This window comes from Bombus affinis, chromosome 15 (genome assembly GCF_024516045.1).
Source record: "Bombus affinis isolate iyBomAffi1 chromosome 15, iyBomAffi1.2, whole genome shotgun sequence".
NCBI lineage: Eukaryota > Metazoa > Arthropoda > Insecta > Hymenoptera > Apidae > Bombus > Bombus affinis.
Window position 1 is genome coordinate 6800172 of NC_066358.1, and position 17533 is coordinate 6817704.

At 36.8% G+C, this 17533-nt stretch overlaps 1 protein-coding gene and 1 long non-coding RNA gene across 9 annotated transcripts in view; both read left to right on the forward strand.

Annotated features, from left to right (window-relative positions):
• The window catches only part of LOC126924841 (aryl hydrocarbon receptor nuclear translocator homolog), a 46875-nt gene that overhangs the window by 23903 nt on the left and 5439 nt on the right, over positions 1-17533 (forward strand). For 5 of the 8 annotated variants that reach the window (XM_050739761.1, XM_050739763.1, XM_050739764.1 and 2 more), the window contains 3 exons: positions 863-942; positions 10956-11117; positions 16776-17093. In XM_050739761.1, the coding sequence (XP_050595718.1) occupies positions 863-942; positions 10956-11117; positions 16776-17093 (560 nt within the window). Of the gene's footprint in view, positions 1-862; positions 944-10955; positions 11118-16775; positions 17094-17533 lie in introns of all 8 variants that reach the window. The other 3 variants (XM_050739762.1, XM_050739758.1, XM_050739759.1) reach the window with 2 other exon arrangements.
• Positions 950-4206, forward strand: LOC126924874 (uncharacterized). The gene is made up of 2 exons (XR_007713738.1): positions 950-3718; positions 3790-4206. It is a non-coding gene; the product is annotated as an uncharacterized LOC126924874 (long non-coding RNA).

Sequence of the window (17533 nt, forward strand, 5' to 3'; positions counted from 1 at the left end):
ATTTATTCACGACGTACATAGAATATCCGATCGGTTAAAACGGCAGATGGACCTCGAGTAACGACGTTCCACGAGAACGAGAAGGTCGAGGAAGAGTTTTCGCGTGGCTTTTTTGCGCAACGGAATCTTCTATTTATGCCGATCGACGTTGACGACCGTGGCTTTTGCCACGTGCCTCTTCCTCACCTTGTTTTATTTTATTTCGCTCGTTTATTTTTTCATGTCTCGTAGTTTGAAATATTAGATATCGGGTATTTTTATGCACAGGTGTACTTGCTAATGTCTTCAGGGATATTGACATATACAGTAAATTATAAATTAATCACATATTGATAAACTTATAGCATAGTTAAAATAACCTTGTTGAAATAAACCATCTGTTTTTTGAAAATTGAACAGTAATCGTATTACGTAGATAACGTAATTGACAAATTTGTAAAAAATGGACTCTATCAATCCCGCTCCTAAAATAAGAAATAAGAAAATCAAAATCCATTTTTGATAGTCTGTTGCTTTACTATATAACGATGGTCTAATTGACTGAAAAAGCAAAGCTTATATATTACATAATTATGTTCTTATTGAATATGAAATATAATTGAGACACTATGCAACGACAAATCAATATATGTACATAGATTCAACTGCAACATGTAGAATGTACAATGATTACCTTCCCTATACTTATTTTCTATCAGTAGAATCTCTACTTTCATGTTTGACATAATTCATTTGAAATATTAAAAAATACATAATGTCTTTTTAACTAATTAATTCCTATTGTAATGAGATACAGGAATAACAATAATAATTGGACCTAGAACGTCGTTCTAAATGATCATAAACGCCTGTATCTTTGCAGATCCGACGAGGATGATCCTAGCGGGTGTAAATATAGAAGGCTGGAGAACGAGAATGTACAGGACAAAGAAAGATTTGCGAGGTGAGTGTCAGGCTCGACGTAACTTGCATGCTGTTCGCCTTACGATAAATGAGAGGGGTCGGTGAACGGGTTAAACGTCTTCCCTTTTTTTTTCGTTGGAAAAATGCGTCCTTTCCTGAGCCAAGGGATTTTTGCGAGTAAACCATTTGCATACTGAACATAGAGCACTTGTTCTCTGGAAATTTTCAACTAGAAATCTGCTAATGAACAGAAGTATTATATTAGTGGGATTTAAATAATGTTAGACGAGCTCTAGGAATTAAGAAATGTTTAATTTAAAAACAAGGGTTGCTGTTTAGTAAAATTTCTGTTAACTTATTAGAACTTTCTATATGATTCCATCAGCAAAACATGTTGTCTTTTATAAAAGAACGTTTAATGAGCCTTTTAATTACAATTCTATCAATGCATTTTGACGGAATTTTGACATCGATTTATTTTAAAAAAGTACTTATTTGCTACTTTCTTCTGCTGTGTGAAGCTTCGTACACTTAGTTCTAAGACTCAGAAACGTCAAAAAAGCCGAAACTATCTAAGAGCAATTAATTCCCTTAGTTTTATAAGAATCTATATTTTCGTTTGATAAAAATATTAAGTAAGAGAGAAGCACAATATAACCAGTGTATATATAATTTAAAAAAAACTTGAGCTTATCGAAGCAGTTCGTCTCCTTGGTTTCGTAATATCTTTATTTCGGCTTGACGAAAGTATTAAGAAAGAGAGAAGCAGAGACAAAGGGAGGACAAGTCTCCTTCCTGATACTGATGGAGGAGGGCATTGTTAATTCGTCTCACGAAATCCTGGGCCAATATGTTCCACCGGTACACCCTGTACATGGCCAGCCAAGTACGAAGATACATACATACCTACATGATACCCGCCAATGTGAGTCGATAGCGGAATGGGAAGCCCTCCAGGCTGCTCCAGCGTGGGAACACGGGCCACTTATACGCGCGCAGCGTTCGCATAAGTCCCGTCCGCGGCGAAGACACCGAGGATCTCGATCTTGCGACGCGATACCACCGTTGACACGCCAGGATCCATCGAAATGATATACGACGAGCGATCGATATTATGCCGAACTGTTTGACTACAGGAGTGCTGTCGCGTTTCAGGAATAACAGATGGGTTCTGATGAGTTTGACTCTGTTTGCGTATACATACATACACGTAGAAAGGTGAAAAATGAATTGTGTTAGAAATAGGATGATAGATATTACGTCAGACTTCTCGTCTACAGAAGCATTGTAAATTTTCAAGGATGGGTTTTGATTGAATTTTGGAAAAGAGAGATCGATATAGGTTGGTTAAAGTTTGAACATGTTTGTAGATGCAAGGTTGAGTATAAATTGTATTAGGGAAAAAGATGGTAGGTTCAGGCACATAGACAATAGAAGTATCGTTGGTTTTAAAAAGTAACATACGTTTCATATAATATATAATAAGCTGGTTGATATATGGGGTTGTTTGAATTAGGTTTGAGCATGTTTGCATGCAGGGCGAAGGTTGAAAATGAATTGTTTCAGACATGATTGAGATGGATATATCAAACTTCTCGGCACAGCAACTCTTTAGATCTCAAATCCTTCAACTCTATACCCTCGTTCTTCAATTCAAATCTCCCACGCCAACTACAAACTTGTTCTTCAACAGCAATTTTTCCAAGGGAGAAACTACTCTTCGCTCAGAGAACAAAACGAAACTTTACTTTCAAAAAAAAAAAAAAAAAAAAAAAGAAAGGAAGAAAAATCAAAACTACCACCTACAACTGGCTGAAGTTCTAAAGAAGACATAACTTCCGTTCGAAAGAACTGGATGCAGCATCACCATCGCAAATTCTCGATGCAAAGGTATACTCGCGGTGGACAGACCTTCGTCTGTAACCGCGAATTTGCGTCGGAACCGCTGTATTTTACATTCGCCCCGGCACCGGGGCAAACTAGGGGGGTGTAGTGATTGTAGGGATGGGCCACTGTACGTACGCGTTTCATGGAAAAGTTGCGGCGGCGGCGATGTCGCGGCCGCTTGGATACCTCACTTTTAACGTAATAACGCAATTACCGCCTCCCGCCGCAAGGCGTACAACCCTCTTATCCTCCTCCACCCGGTGAAACAGGCCCGTCCACCCGCCTCCACCGCCATTTTCTTCCTTTCGTTGAGTTTCTCCTCGGTTTTCGGCGGCAAGGTCACTGCGATAAACCGCGAAATCCGCGATGAGGTTGGTTTCTAGTTGGTTTCTCCGTCGGGAATTTTTTTAAGAAAATTTTTTAAGACTGTATAATTAAAGAGAATTAAAGAATTTTTACATATAATCGTTCCTTCTTTCTTTCTTTTTTCTCTTCGTTTGTCTGTTGGATAAGAATTTTTAATACTGCAATTAGTGGGGATGCGGATGTTTATGCATTTACAGGAATCTCAAAATGCTGAAAATGCGCAGAGTGTATACGATACGCAAAAATAGAAATATTGTACTTGCTGTGATATCTAATGGATGAAATGAATTTCCGTTGAAGTTTCATTCCTTTGGTTACATTTACAAAAATTTATAGAAACTGTTGTCATTGTCTAGCGGTAACTGAATGGTAATTAAAAGCGTGTGAAACGGAAGAAATGGAGGGAATAGAGTGAGGAGCGATGAAGGAAATGAAGGGGGAAGAGATGGTTAGAGAAGGAGGAAAAGAAGAAACAAAAAAAGAGAAAGGATAGAAAGAAGCATCAGATTGAATCAATATTTATACATAGCATATATTGATAATGTGAATATAATATAAATAGGTATGTTCGTATTATGAACTATCGATATTTGTTTATGAAGAGTTTCTTTACAAAATTTCCATTTAAAACAGAGAAATTCGAAAGAATCATGACCACATTTATAGAAAGCAGACAACGTTTTGAGATGCACTTTCGATGGAAGTCGTCGACACGATACGATCTTTCCGACCGCACGAAGATAATACAGAAATATTTGAACTATGAAAATATAAATGAAGATTCGCCGATGGAAATGATTTTGCGAGCTGGTTATAGTCATTAGATCCTGACGGTCTTCCATTACCCGTAATGTCAGGCCTGTTCCTGCCAAGCATAATGGAATTATAAGACGATCTGCTCGTACAGTTAATGGCGGTCAATGACAAAACGAATAAAGAGTCGAGGGAACCTAAAAATGAAGAACAAGAGTTTTAAAATGTCGTTAACCTGCTGTAACCAGATTTTCCTTTGCTTATAAAAAGATCAAAAATAAAAAGATTGCTTATAAATCATCTCTCGTTATGATTTTTAATAATCAAAATAAATAACCATTTAGGTTGTGCTTCTTTAGTTATGTCCATCAAGATAAAGATATGAAATTAATGAAAAATTGAACAAATATAAAATTGCGAATAACCACTTAGCATAGTGGAATCAACTTCTGTGTACATTTATAGAGTCCCGTACAGGATTAAATTAATAACAATTGACGTTTTATACCCAATAATTACTACGATATTATCCCATTAAAAAAATTATTCTATCATGTTTAAAGAGTATTATTACTTGAAAAGATTATTATATATGCATGTGTAAGGTTAAAAAAGGACCATTGGAAAGATCATTGGTTGACTTACGGTTGCACAGCAGTAAACCCAAGACAGGAGAAAATTTATCGTTCGACACTGGCCGAGATTATAACATCTTCGTTCGTAAATGATTTAAAGGGCTCTCAACGGGTCGCATATTCGACGTGAAATTGCCTATTCCGATGTTCTATTATTTTATGAGGCGGTTTATGTTTGCACGAACCTCAAACACGACTGCTGGCGACCCTTTTCTTCTTAATCACAATCTTTTCTTTCCTAAAACTATTTAAAATTGGTTGTGTTATCAGTGCTTGAAAGAGAATTCAAAATTATTCAAATGGCAAGGAAGAATTGGTATAATTACAAGAACTAATTAGACACTGACATTTGTGTTTTCTGTTCAATCATGGTGCCCTATTTTGCCAGATAACGTTGAACCGTAACCATTTTATCAGCAGGACCAAACATGATACTGATTTTCTTTTAAATACAGAATTCCAAGAAAACGTTATTACAAATATTCCACAATTAATCGATTTTTTTACTAAACACTATATCATATCATTCGCTGTTCTTAGGAAAATACGTCAGAATTAAATATCTTTATCTACTTAATTATTTTATCATACAGATGTTCTTAAAGTTACATGAAAACTACGTTTCAGCAATAAATTTATTTTTATATTTATCATGAGATAGTAAACATGTAAAATGTACACAACGGGACATTTTCACTCTAATGTCGTCTTCATCATCGAAATCCTAATCCTGAGAGAATTAATCCTCAACGATGAAAAATTCTGAAGTACCATTTTCATTTTGTTACCACTCGAATTATCCAGTTTCCAATAATAGAAAAGGAAAGTTGATCGAAAATCGGAGGCGTAAATTCCTAATCATAAAAGAATTAACGCTAAGGGAAAAAAGGGCATGAAAATATCATTCTCACTCTAACGCCGTCGTCAAATCTCCAACGAATAAGAGAAAGAGAAGGAAGAAAAAATCGAACTTCCGCGAAACGAATATCCAGAGCCATTAAGCATTCGGAATATTAAGATTTGGCATAAATCAATCGGTGTCTACAGCTCGTTAGCATACGTCCACGGCCGGAATATATTCGATAACGAATAGGATCGCATTAAACGTTCTTCGATCGATTCATAATTCATTTCATTGTTCGAACAGGAGGGTGTACGTAAGTTCTATCGACACGCCGGCGGACTCGATCGTTAGACGAATCCATAATTCACATACGGACATTGTCATTTATAGGATTGCCTCGTAATACCGAGCGTATCGATGATGACTCGAAACGATCTCCTACGCGATCTCCTTTCCTACCGTATCTATACGTGAATTTCTCTATGTATATGTTTGCAGGTGTATGTTCGCGTGTGTCGAGGAACTCGTTTTTTCCCCCTTAGAACGATTTTATGTGTGCGGTACGTGCATTTCAGTGCCGACTTTGTATCATCGTAATGCACAGATCGATATACTGGGTGGCAGCTTCTTTGCTATACCTCTTTGGTTGCTCTGATGCTTCAAATGAATATTTTGCAGATTTTGAAGTAGTACAGCTAATGATTACTGTATTACAAGTTTAGAGAAAAAGCGCTACAAACGACAAAATCGTTGATCCTGTAATCCACACCTGTTTCTACACCTGTAGAAATGAATATTGTAGGTTTTGAAACGGTACACTCTTCGTAACACTGTGTGTGACGAGTTTAGAGGAAAAATGGTACGAATGACGAAATCCTCGATCCTTTAACACCACACCAGTACCACCGAACATAATTATTATTCAAGTGAGTTGAAAAGTAGGCAGCTCGACTTTAATTCTTAGTCTTTAGTATTTCTTCCGTCTTTCATTTTTGAAGGACACGAATAAATCGTGACTGAAGTACTTCAAATTAACGCGATCAATGCAAAGCTATGACAAAAATGACCGATCTTTCAACATTTGAGAGAACTTGAAAAATTCTCTAACTTGTAAGAAAATAAAATATAAAATCGTGTTAACGCGTACGTACTAACGATATTGAAATTGGATACATTATTTTTATTCATTGAAAAGTTGATGACAAAATTAACATCACATTGAAACGTTAAAATAGTACATTCAAGATATTCTTTTTTTACTCTTAATTTTTTCGTGGCTAGGAATTTACTTTTCAAATCCTAAAAACAAAAGACGCATGAAAATTGAAAAACACACGAAACATAGGAAAATTGAATCGCAAAGGGACCCATCGTAAAACGTAAGAAACATTTGATCTGCCCACCCTGTATAGCGTTCGCTGGACCCACGGAGCGAGCGGGCAACTTCGGAACGTCTGACCCTTGACCCAGGAGGTTCCCTCCGTCCTGCTCTCGTTGGATCGCGTTCCTCTTCTGCCCCCTTCCTCCTCTTGTGTTCTTCTACCGTCCTGCACGGTACAGACTCTGCTTTATACTTGCGCTTTAAGCGTCCTGGCCTCTTTTAAATAGCGGCCCTTGCGCTGCTTCGACTTCGAGGCCCCACGTCGTCGAGGGCAGCGTTACCGATTCCAGCCGACAACTCTTTCTACGAAATGGATGAGAGAAAGTCCTGAAAAGTTGGAATATATGTAGAATATAGAAGCAACTGAGATTTGGCTGATTTTGGTGTATGACGAAGGAAAGCTTCAATTTTTTTTTTCTTTTTTTTTGAGAATTCAGGTGTGAGGAAATCCAAGGTTAAATGATTTGAAATTGGTGGGAGTAAGTCGACGAAAGTGAAGGATTTGGAGAAATCGTCGGTCTTTTTGAAAATTGGGAGAAGAGGAAGATTGCTTTTAGTTTCTATAGTATCGCAATTGATATGTTCTATTACTGTTCGTGGTACGGAAAATCGTAGAATTAGGCAAAGTTATGCAAATTGCAGGAATCTTTTGAAACGCGTTTTTCTTTCTTGAGGAAATGTTGCGTTAGGGAAATTCACAGAGCATACTCTATAATATACTTTAATAGAATTTTCTGGAAAAGTTGTTGAACTTTCTGAAAATGAGAGCAGGCGAAAGATTCCTTTAATCTCCTGTGATTTAGCTGCATTACTAACGTTCGCTGTATGAACGTTCATAAAATAAATTTGTCGTCTCTTAATTTTATAGAAACATTGCCAAATTTCCGGTATTCTCAGCCTTTCTAAAAATTAAAGAAAAAGAAATTGAAACATTCGTAGTGCTATTGAGGAAGAAACCCAATAATTATAGCTTCCCAGTTGTATTTCACACTAAACTACCTTAAAATCGAGGATTTGGTGTGTTCAAAACCACAGAGTATCTGAAACTAATTACGTTACAATAGAAGTGCTATCGCCGGCTTGGTCAGAGCAAGCTTTTGTACATGGAACAAACTGGAGAACAATTTTTCTGGTGCGAGGTCGCGGTGTTTCAGACGGGGTGGACGTCCTGGACGCGGAACTTAACGAGAGGTCAATGTTCACGACACGAAGACATCAGCCTCGCGTCAACTTCAGCAATATTTCACTCGAGAATCCTTTTGTCCGATCGACAAAAAATGCAAACTGCTCCTCCATTCAAAAAATTTAGTAAACCGTAGTAAAACGTAGAACAGAACACAAGTTCTTCAAACTATTTCCGTTGAAATTAGAACAAGACAACATTAGAACTTTACGTATGAAACGGGAAATTAATTATAGCTAACTCTTCATAGATATATATCATTCGCATAGAGGTTTTAATAAAAAAATTTGTAAAAGATCTGTAAATATAAAGAGGTTAAAAGAACTATGTAATAATTACTAGAATTATTAAATAAACTGTAATAAAGAAAAGAAGCATCGTAAATTAAAACTACTTCCCTTGAAATCGAGAAGAGTCCTTACATATAAAATAAAAAATCAATTATAGCTAAAGTTTTCATAAATCCAAAGACGTTCGAAGAATTAAATGAAAATACATAGAGTTTAAAAAATTCAACAAACTATAGCAGAAAAGCGTAAGAAGAAGCATGGTGAACTAAATGAAATTAGTTTCGACGAAACGAAAAATTAATTACAACAAAAGACTTTTACAGATATAACGGGTTATAAGTCAGACATAAAGATTACAACAATTAAATGAAAAAATATAACTAGAGTTAAATTATAACAGTCAGGTAAATATCATCCCCAATCACGTTGGATACGATGAAAAAAGAGAATCGAGTAGGAGTTGATCGAATCTAGAGTCGGTTTGCACGAGGGAGAACGAAAGCTGGGAATCTGAAAGTGGAATAAGCACGGGGTAATAGTTCCTGATGGACCTGGAACGAGATGGAGGGTCTTATCTCGCGAGTAGACACAAAAGGAAGTTCTCTACCCCATAGCTGAGAGAGAGTCGCGATAGTTGAGCCAAGGAGAGAAGCATCCCGGATACACCCGGGTCTAGAAAATAAACGAGTTCATTCATGTATTTCAAATTGCCTTTAATCTTCCGCAGTGTGCCTCTTCCATCCACCGAGAAACGACCTTGGTTACTTAATAAGAGGGAAGTCGTGCTCGGAAATTCTCACATTTGATATGAAGCTTTGCAATTTTTATAAGTCTACGTGCATTATGGAATTTTTATTATTATTATTATTTTGCTGTATATCAGCAGCGAGGAATGAGAACAATTTTATTTTAAGGGAAAATTCATATCGCGGAATTTTGATAAATCAATTTCATAGAATTTTTCCTATTTCATTCTTATTATTTCTTTTATATTAATAGTAGAAAATGAGAAGAATCGTATTTGAAGAGAGAAGTCATCTTAAAGAATCTTTCGTTGCATAATCGTAATCTTGGCTTTGAAATTCTCATAAATCAATTTTATCGAATTTTTACTATCTTGTTTTTTTATTTTAATTGGAAAGTTCATCCTGAAAAGTTCTTAGACGTACCCCCATTTATTCTTTCTCAATTTCCAATCGTAAATTCCACGTTAACCCAGTCCTCCAAAATTCATAATAAAACATGCCCCCTAATTTCCGTGTTACATATTTTTCTTACTGATAATGATTACTTACAATGTCATAAACATGTATCTAAATATATTTTGCAATGAGCTTAGTATGAACATAGAATCTCAAGAAATGGATAAAACAGGGGATGTTTCCAATAAATTTCATACGTTTCACTCTCGCGACGTTGAAAGTCGTTTGTTGCTCGTCCTTGTTGTTGTGTGGTACGTTCGACTGAAATTATCAGGAATTAAATGCCATTAAATTTACGATTGCTCGCCGACAATTACCGGTCTATAGAAAGCGGAGAAAAGAAGCGCGCCGTTATTCGCGCCGGTTACCCTCTGGTAGCGGTAATAACAGGGGAGGCCTGAAATTGTGGTTTCACCCGATACCCTTTTTCTCGATGGGAGCATCGTTTCAGAATTTATTGGCTGCATTGATCGCTAGTACCCTTATCAATGACGTCGCCAATCAATGGAAACGCACGTCCCATCCGTGAATAGTTTTCTTAATGTTCCACGCACACTCGTGCTTCCATTATGGAAGCAGATGTATGCATATGCATATCGTATTTTTGAATTGTAGAAATCTCTCTCTAGATCTCTCTTCTTTTCTTTATATTGATGGACGCGTTTTGAAAGATTTGCTGAATAGAAGTTTAAGGGTAAACAGATTTTTTTAGCGTTTAAACGTTTTTCAGCTTTTTTTTTAATTTCCAGTCATTTAAAGGATTTAGGGATGGAACAGTTCTCTCGAGACATCAAGGCTTTTAATGCCGTTTTTTGGATTTTTTAATTCGGAATAGTTTGCGGATTTTACGAACGAAAGTCTTAAGGATGATTAATCTTCTTAAGTTCGAACTTTTTAACGTCTCTTTGTACTCCTGATTAAATGAACTAATAAGCGCTGACATGTTGCGTTACGCTTTTCAATCATCCAACCACGACGACTCGTGCGTTAAAGTCTCCTCTGTCTATCCATTATGCGCACGTTTCACCGTCTGAAAATCGCACAATACAGAGCGGCGTAGTATCCACATCTTGCACCTCTGAATCATGGAAACGAACCACACGCATACGATTGGGGTCATGCGTTTCCATAATCGACGGAATCGTATTCACGGTCAAGTTTCTTTTGCAATCGGATAACAGGACGCTGGAGGGGGAGTGTACTAAGGATACTGGGATTAATTTCGTATTTGTATATAGGTGGAGAAATTTGTTGTTGACTGATATTTATTAATAATTGAGTTTTGAAACAGTAACTTTAGGTTTGCTTAATTAAGATATTAATAGAAATTAGCTTGCCATTTTATTTCTATATTAAAGAAAGATCTAGATTTTTGTTTACTAAAATTTCACAGACATCTGGAATACATTTTCGTCACAAAAAAAAAAAAAGAAAAAGATCTATACATTTGATGTACCTATCTATCGTTCAGTGAACTATGCAATTACCTTGGTTTTGTCTTGCGTCTTACTGTAGGGAGAATCATTGCGAAATTGAACGGCGGCGGCGGAACAAGATGACCGCCTATATTACCGAATTGTCCGACATGGTGCCGACGTGTTCAGCCCTCGCCAGGAAACCGGACAAATTGACCATACTCAGGATGGCGGTCGCCCACATGAGGAACCTCAGAGGTAAGTCCCTTTCTTATCTCCTATTGTTTTTCGTACTTCAAGCAAATAAAGGGGATCCTAAGGACGATGATGATACGAAACAATTGGAAAATTTCTTAAATTCTTTTGAAAATTTTCTAGCATTTTCTTACGCTGATAAACATTCATTGAAAATTTCAATCCAACCAAACAGAGTCGTTTATGATCAAATGCAATGTTTTCCATTGTTCCAGGCGTTTAAAAAATTCAGAAAAATTTTGAAACGCCTGTTGAATTCTTGTCTGCATTACGCGATCAATTTTTAAGTCAAACGTTGTAAAGGTTTTTCAAGAAAAATAAAAATTTGTTTTGTAAACAGCCATTAGCAAAATCTCGCTCAAAGCGTAAATAATATTAATTGTAATTATAAATTTCGGCACGTTTCTCTTACTCGGTATCATACTATAGATATTTTTATATAGAAACGTTAAAAAAATCCGGGCGATATTTGTTATGACTGTTTATAATGATCCTTATCGTATTTTGTAATTTCTTGTTCAACTTATGAATCATGGAAGATAAAGGTTAGTTTACAACATCTTCTGCAGGATATTAATGGTCCCTGACTCGCTCGATATTTCCAACCTTTCATATCGATAGCTGCGAAAGAATCGAATAAGCTGTACAGAGCGTAATTCAATCGGTCCGAGTCAAAGCTTAAAGATCGCGTTGCCAAAGTTATTTTACTGCTCGTGACGGATAACTCAAACATCGACAATGCTTAATCGTCACGTCCCGCATTGAACTACTTTGTTCCTTATCGGACAGCCAGCAACTCGTTGAACATTTTTATTTTCCTGTGTAACAATTCTATAACTTGTGATTATTTGAAAAACAGTGTTATCAAAAAAATAATTAACTACTAAAACTACTTTTGACAATGAATTAAATATATTATTGTAATTGAAATAATATAACAAAAATTAATAGATAGATACAATTACATTTTTATCCGAATGAAAGTCAACATCAATATTGCAAAAGTTTCTTCAGGTTCTTGATATTAGGTTGCTACATAATACACTAAAAACATTAAAAATAATTCTGATTCACTAAATAACCCAACTAAAATCTACTCTACTCCTACCAAGTAAGAGAACCATCCATCCCATCGGTTTTCCTGCACTACGCTTGCAGATACTCGAGAAGTCCAATTTTGAAGCTAACATTCGCATACTCCAGTTCAAACAATTATCCTAAAAGAACAATGCCTCTATACGCTATTTCCAATAACACACTAAAGGTATTAAAAATAATTCTAATTCGCCAAACAACGCGATCAAAACCTACCCTACTCTTGTTAACCAGCAAGACCATCCACCCCATCAATCATCAAAAGAAACACTAAGAACAATCAACCTTGAAAATATACTTTCAGATAACTCCAAAGTAACTTTTACAGTCCAGTTTGAAACTGAACCTCGCATTCGGAACACAATCATTCTGAAAGAACCACACCGTCTTCATAATACAAGAAGTCCAAGTAAGCAAGGGGATGTCGCTTGCGGCACGGACACAGTGGGTTCTTTCTTTACTCGCGTCTCTTTCTCCGCGGAGAAAATTCATCCGGCCGAGTCGCACCGGAACGGTCGTAATTCAACGACGGTTTCGTCGTGTGCTGGGTCATATCGAATGCAGAAAGCGCGATATATGCTTCCGGTGCAAGAATGGGTGGAGTTGCCCCGTCGGCTATCCCTTTAGCCCCGGCTCCCTTCTACGATGCGTGCACACACGCGTTCGTTCATACGACCTCTCTTTACCTCTTACTCTGTCTCTCTTTCTCCTCGTTTTGTTGGTGGATCGGTGTGCGTGCCGTGATTCCAGCTAAGTATTGGTGGTGCGTCGCATTGTTTATAGCCACTTCTCCTCTTTCCCGACAACGCGGCCGCTGAATACAAATTGCTCGAACCGGAGAGCTTCTCTCCTGTTCTTGCCTCGTTGCCTGTCTCTCTATACAATCTTTACCTACTGGGAGGAGAGAGGCGATCGCCTCCGGGATACGTAGCTCGTTCGCGCGCGTACACGCACCCACCCTTCGGCCAGGACGCGGTGCACCCACGGTGGGACGTCCAAGAGACGCTTTTCTACGGAGTTTTCCTGCTTTTCTTTTTTTTCTTTCTTTCTTTCTTTTTTTTTTTTTTTTTTTTTTTTTTGTTTGTTGGTTTATTGAACCAATATATTTTTCGATAGTTTTGATAAATCAATACACATTTACCGAAGACCTTGTTCGATTCCAATTAACGTATAGAGTTTCCTTGCTCTTTCTCTTTCCTTTTCTTGCTATTTTATGTACCAGTGTATGTTTTGCTGGTTTTACTAAACCAATACGTTTTACCGAAGGCTTTATTCAATTTTGATTGATGGTTTGATACGTTCGAACCTGATGACGTCAAATTACGTGTTCTAATAACAGGCCACAATTGACGTAAAAGTACGTGTTCTCGTAACAGACTACAATCGACGTAACATTACTTCTTTTTGTATGGTATTACTTATTGTAGCTAACGTAGAATTAAGATTGGCGTAAGTTGTAGTAGTTGTAGTAGGTTACACCTGACGTAACATTACGCCGCTTCGTAAAACGTAGCGGGTTATCATTGACGTAATATTACGTTCCTTCCAAAGTTATAACTGATACACGTTAACGTAGAATTACATCCTTTCGCAAAATATAGCTAATTAACACCAATGTAAAATTACATTGCACTATGAGGTACGAAGAATGAAAAGATTCAAAGTATGTAATACTAGTAACAAAAATGTGTCCAATTAGTAGTTTGTAGCGAAATAAATTTAATCACGAATAGGTGTTAATGATTGATTTCTCTTGAAGTTTTATTTTTACTGGGTGATTGACGATTTACTAATAAGAATTATTTCTGTGAATCGATAGATCGTATCAGCTTCCGGTGTCTGTGTCCCATACTGTATAGGAATTAAATTCCAATGAAACTTAACAATGATCAGAACAACAATTCTAACAAATAGAATCTAAATTCCTTCCATTCCGTTTCTAATAACTACCACAGAGAAACATGTACTTAAGTTGCTGAATGACTTCATCGGTGAATGGGTTAGGTTATCAATCATAAATTTACTCTTCAGTATCCTTCTACTAAACGTCATCATCGTTTCTTTCACTTTGCACTCCATCATCAATTACTCCATCATTCGACCTATCAAAAGATGTGTCAAACACAATCAATATCTTTTCCTCTATCAATCCAACCATAATTTTAGTATCGAACTCTCTCAAAACTTCATCACGTATTTTCCTCTTCAACAATTCAATCGAAACATTCCACAGTCCACCCATCTATTCACTTAAACATATTTCAGCATAATCGACATTATTCCCTTATGAACTTTGAATCATAAGAACAAAACCACAGATGCTCGATTCCAGTATTCAATTTTTCCAACACCTCGCAACGTTCTTTTCTCTTCAACAAGCCCCGTATAAATAAAAAACTCTAGCCCGTACACATAAAATGAAGATGAAAAGCGTACTAAAACCACCTCTAGGAACATGTTTCGCTAGATAGGTCAAGGGAAGCATCCGCGTCTTCTTTCGATGGAAGGAAACCGAGTAGAATCACGGCGGCATTAATGTCCATCGAAAGACCGTTCCTCTACATGGAAGGTAATGGTAACGAAGGTCAGCCGGGGTCTTCCATAGATCTTGTTTGGAAGTCGTTAAAGTACCTCTTCCCGGAATTTCTCCGTATATCGGGGTAAAGATCGCATCGCGACCCTCTCTCTCTCTTGTTGTTTCTTTCTTTCTCCTTCTACCGCCTCATGCTCGCGGGATCCTGTCCGCTTTGCAATTCCGATCTTGCACCTCGATAGTTACCTACGCTGCCGAGTTGCCCCGTCCTCATTTTTGGTACCACGCTTCTTCCTTCTCCCTTCCTCTTTTGCTTGTTCCCCTCCGTCTCTTGCTTTAAGTTGGCGCTTCTTGTTGAATTTAAAAGATTTTGTCGTTTAATGTTGTCCTCGAAGGTTTGCGAAGGAAGACGCTTTTTGTAGTTCGTCTCGTATAAACGTTGAGTCGCGGCTAAATTATTATTCGCTGAAGCAAGAAATAAAGCATAGAAACGAGCCGCTTATTTGCCAAATCGATGAACTCAACAAAATAGAAGGTAGAGAAGATTGATGAAATCGATGTAAGATAAGAGTGCTTAGAATTTCAAAGATAGCAGAAAGCGGAGTTTATCACTTTGAGCTGTGAACAGCGTAATACGTAATTTAGCTCTAGAAAGATTGTCACTCGGGACGACACGATCGTCTCACATTTTCTCTCTCTGAACTCTGACTCTTATTATAGTGTCCTCTCCATTCTTCAATGATTCGAATCGGAGATTTAGCAACGAATTAAAGATTTCACATATGTGATACTTGGTTCTTGCAATTTCCAAATGGTGTCTCAGTTTCGTTGCTATAAGTATTCTAGCATAAACACTAGTTTTCAGTTTTCTGATTAAATTCTTTAAGGTCTAATTGAATCTGTCTTTCACATGAATTCTTGGTCTCATGGTTTTGATGAGACTAAGAATTATCAAGTGAAATAACGCGACGTGATTTGAGGTAGCTTGAAGAAGTTCTTAAGTGGGTCTTATAGTAGTCCTATGTGGGCCAATGACCCTCTGTAGAATTATAAGCGGCATGTGATAGATGAGATGAATATTATGTGATTAGTATACGCTGTAAAATAAAATGATTTAACTGCTCCTGAACATATTCTGATCTGTTTTTAATTGCTCGTATTAACAATGAAGTATTAATAACTCACGTGTGATCGTCTGAATTTGGAACTGCATTTAATTCCTTTTGCACCAGTTACGTCGAATATCGTAGGATTCAACTATTACAATTCTTAATAAGAAAGGGACATTTCATTCGAGTGGACACACTTCGAAAAAGAACGCCCGATCTACACGTGGAGAAGTAGTGGCACGTATCCACGGACAAGCATTCGTTTCGCTTGAAAAGTGTTCCTCGTTACACGTGCATTCGATGTCGAGCGACCAGGTAGATCCCTCGATCGATACGGACCATTTACATCAAGCGCGATATAAAATTTCAGTCTTCGTCAAAGAAAAAACACGTGCCTTAAAGGAGCAACTAATTTTCTCTTTCGAAAAGTTAATTCTAAGGTTAATATTACACCAATCCTTCAATACCGAAAATCAATATCTTCATTAACTAAGAATAATTCCAAACCCAATATGCTTTGTTCCTTTAAACAAAACATTTCTATTAAGAAAATCTTAGTTCTAGTAACAAATCAGTTTCATAAATAAAATTAGAAATAAAATTAATTTTACAATAAATACACCACAATCTACAGTCAAATGTATTGCAAATATACCACTTTTATGTCAATACTAGCCTGCTAAAGTAAATTTATACAAATCAAAAATATAAGTCACTTGAATATTTTCTTCGATTAATTATTAGGTTGTCGCAAAAGTTTCCTTCGTTTTATAAGGAAATAACAGATGCAGAACATTTTTTGTTTTATATTATTTCATTGAATTATGTACGACCCATTTTGTTCCAATAAGACAACAATTTTTGGGAGAACCTAATACAATTAATTAAAAGCCATAGAAAAGAAAGATATAAATTCTGTGGCAGGAACAGGAAACACCAGCTCAGATGGCGCGTACAAGCCTTCGTTTTTAACCGACCAAGAGCTGAAGCACCTGATTCTGGAGGCGGCGGATGGCTTCCTCTTCGTCGTGAACTGCACCAGCGGCATGATCATCTACGTATCCGATTCTGTGGCGCCTGTTTTGAATTACACTCAAAACGATTGGTACGGCACCAGCCTCTATTCGCAGGTCCATCCGGACGATACAGAAAAAGTGAAGGAACAACTGAGCGGTGCCGAACCGGAAAACGGTGGCAGGGTACTTGACTTGAAAACGGGAACGGTGAAAAAAGAGGGACAATGTAAGTATATCTTCTCTTACTAACTTCTTCAAAACTAAATATCCATTGGAGGTGGCCTACATAGCTTGGTGTATAATTTTTCTTGGCATAGTTTATTCTAAACTATATATCGAGCCTCCAAAAACTCCACGTTTATATAAAATTACTGTATCCTGAAACTACAACAAATTTCTCAAAAAGCCATAGTTAATATCTACAACCTCATTTAAATTGCTACATTAAAATTCCGTTTATACGAACCTGAAAAACAATTCACATAATAATAGTTCGGACAAGCAAATTCAATTAATCGACGATAATTCATTTAATCAAACAATAGGTAAAATCTCATTGAAATAAACGGAGTTCTATTGTATGTTCTAAAAGAAAACCATGCATAAATACACTAAAATCCTGCAGATCCCATAATCGGTACAAACAATATATTAATTAATAATAAA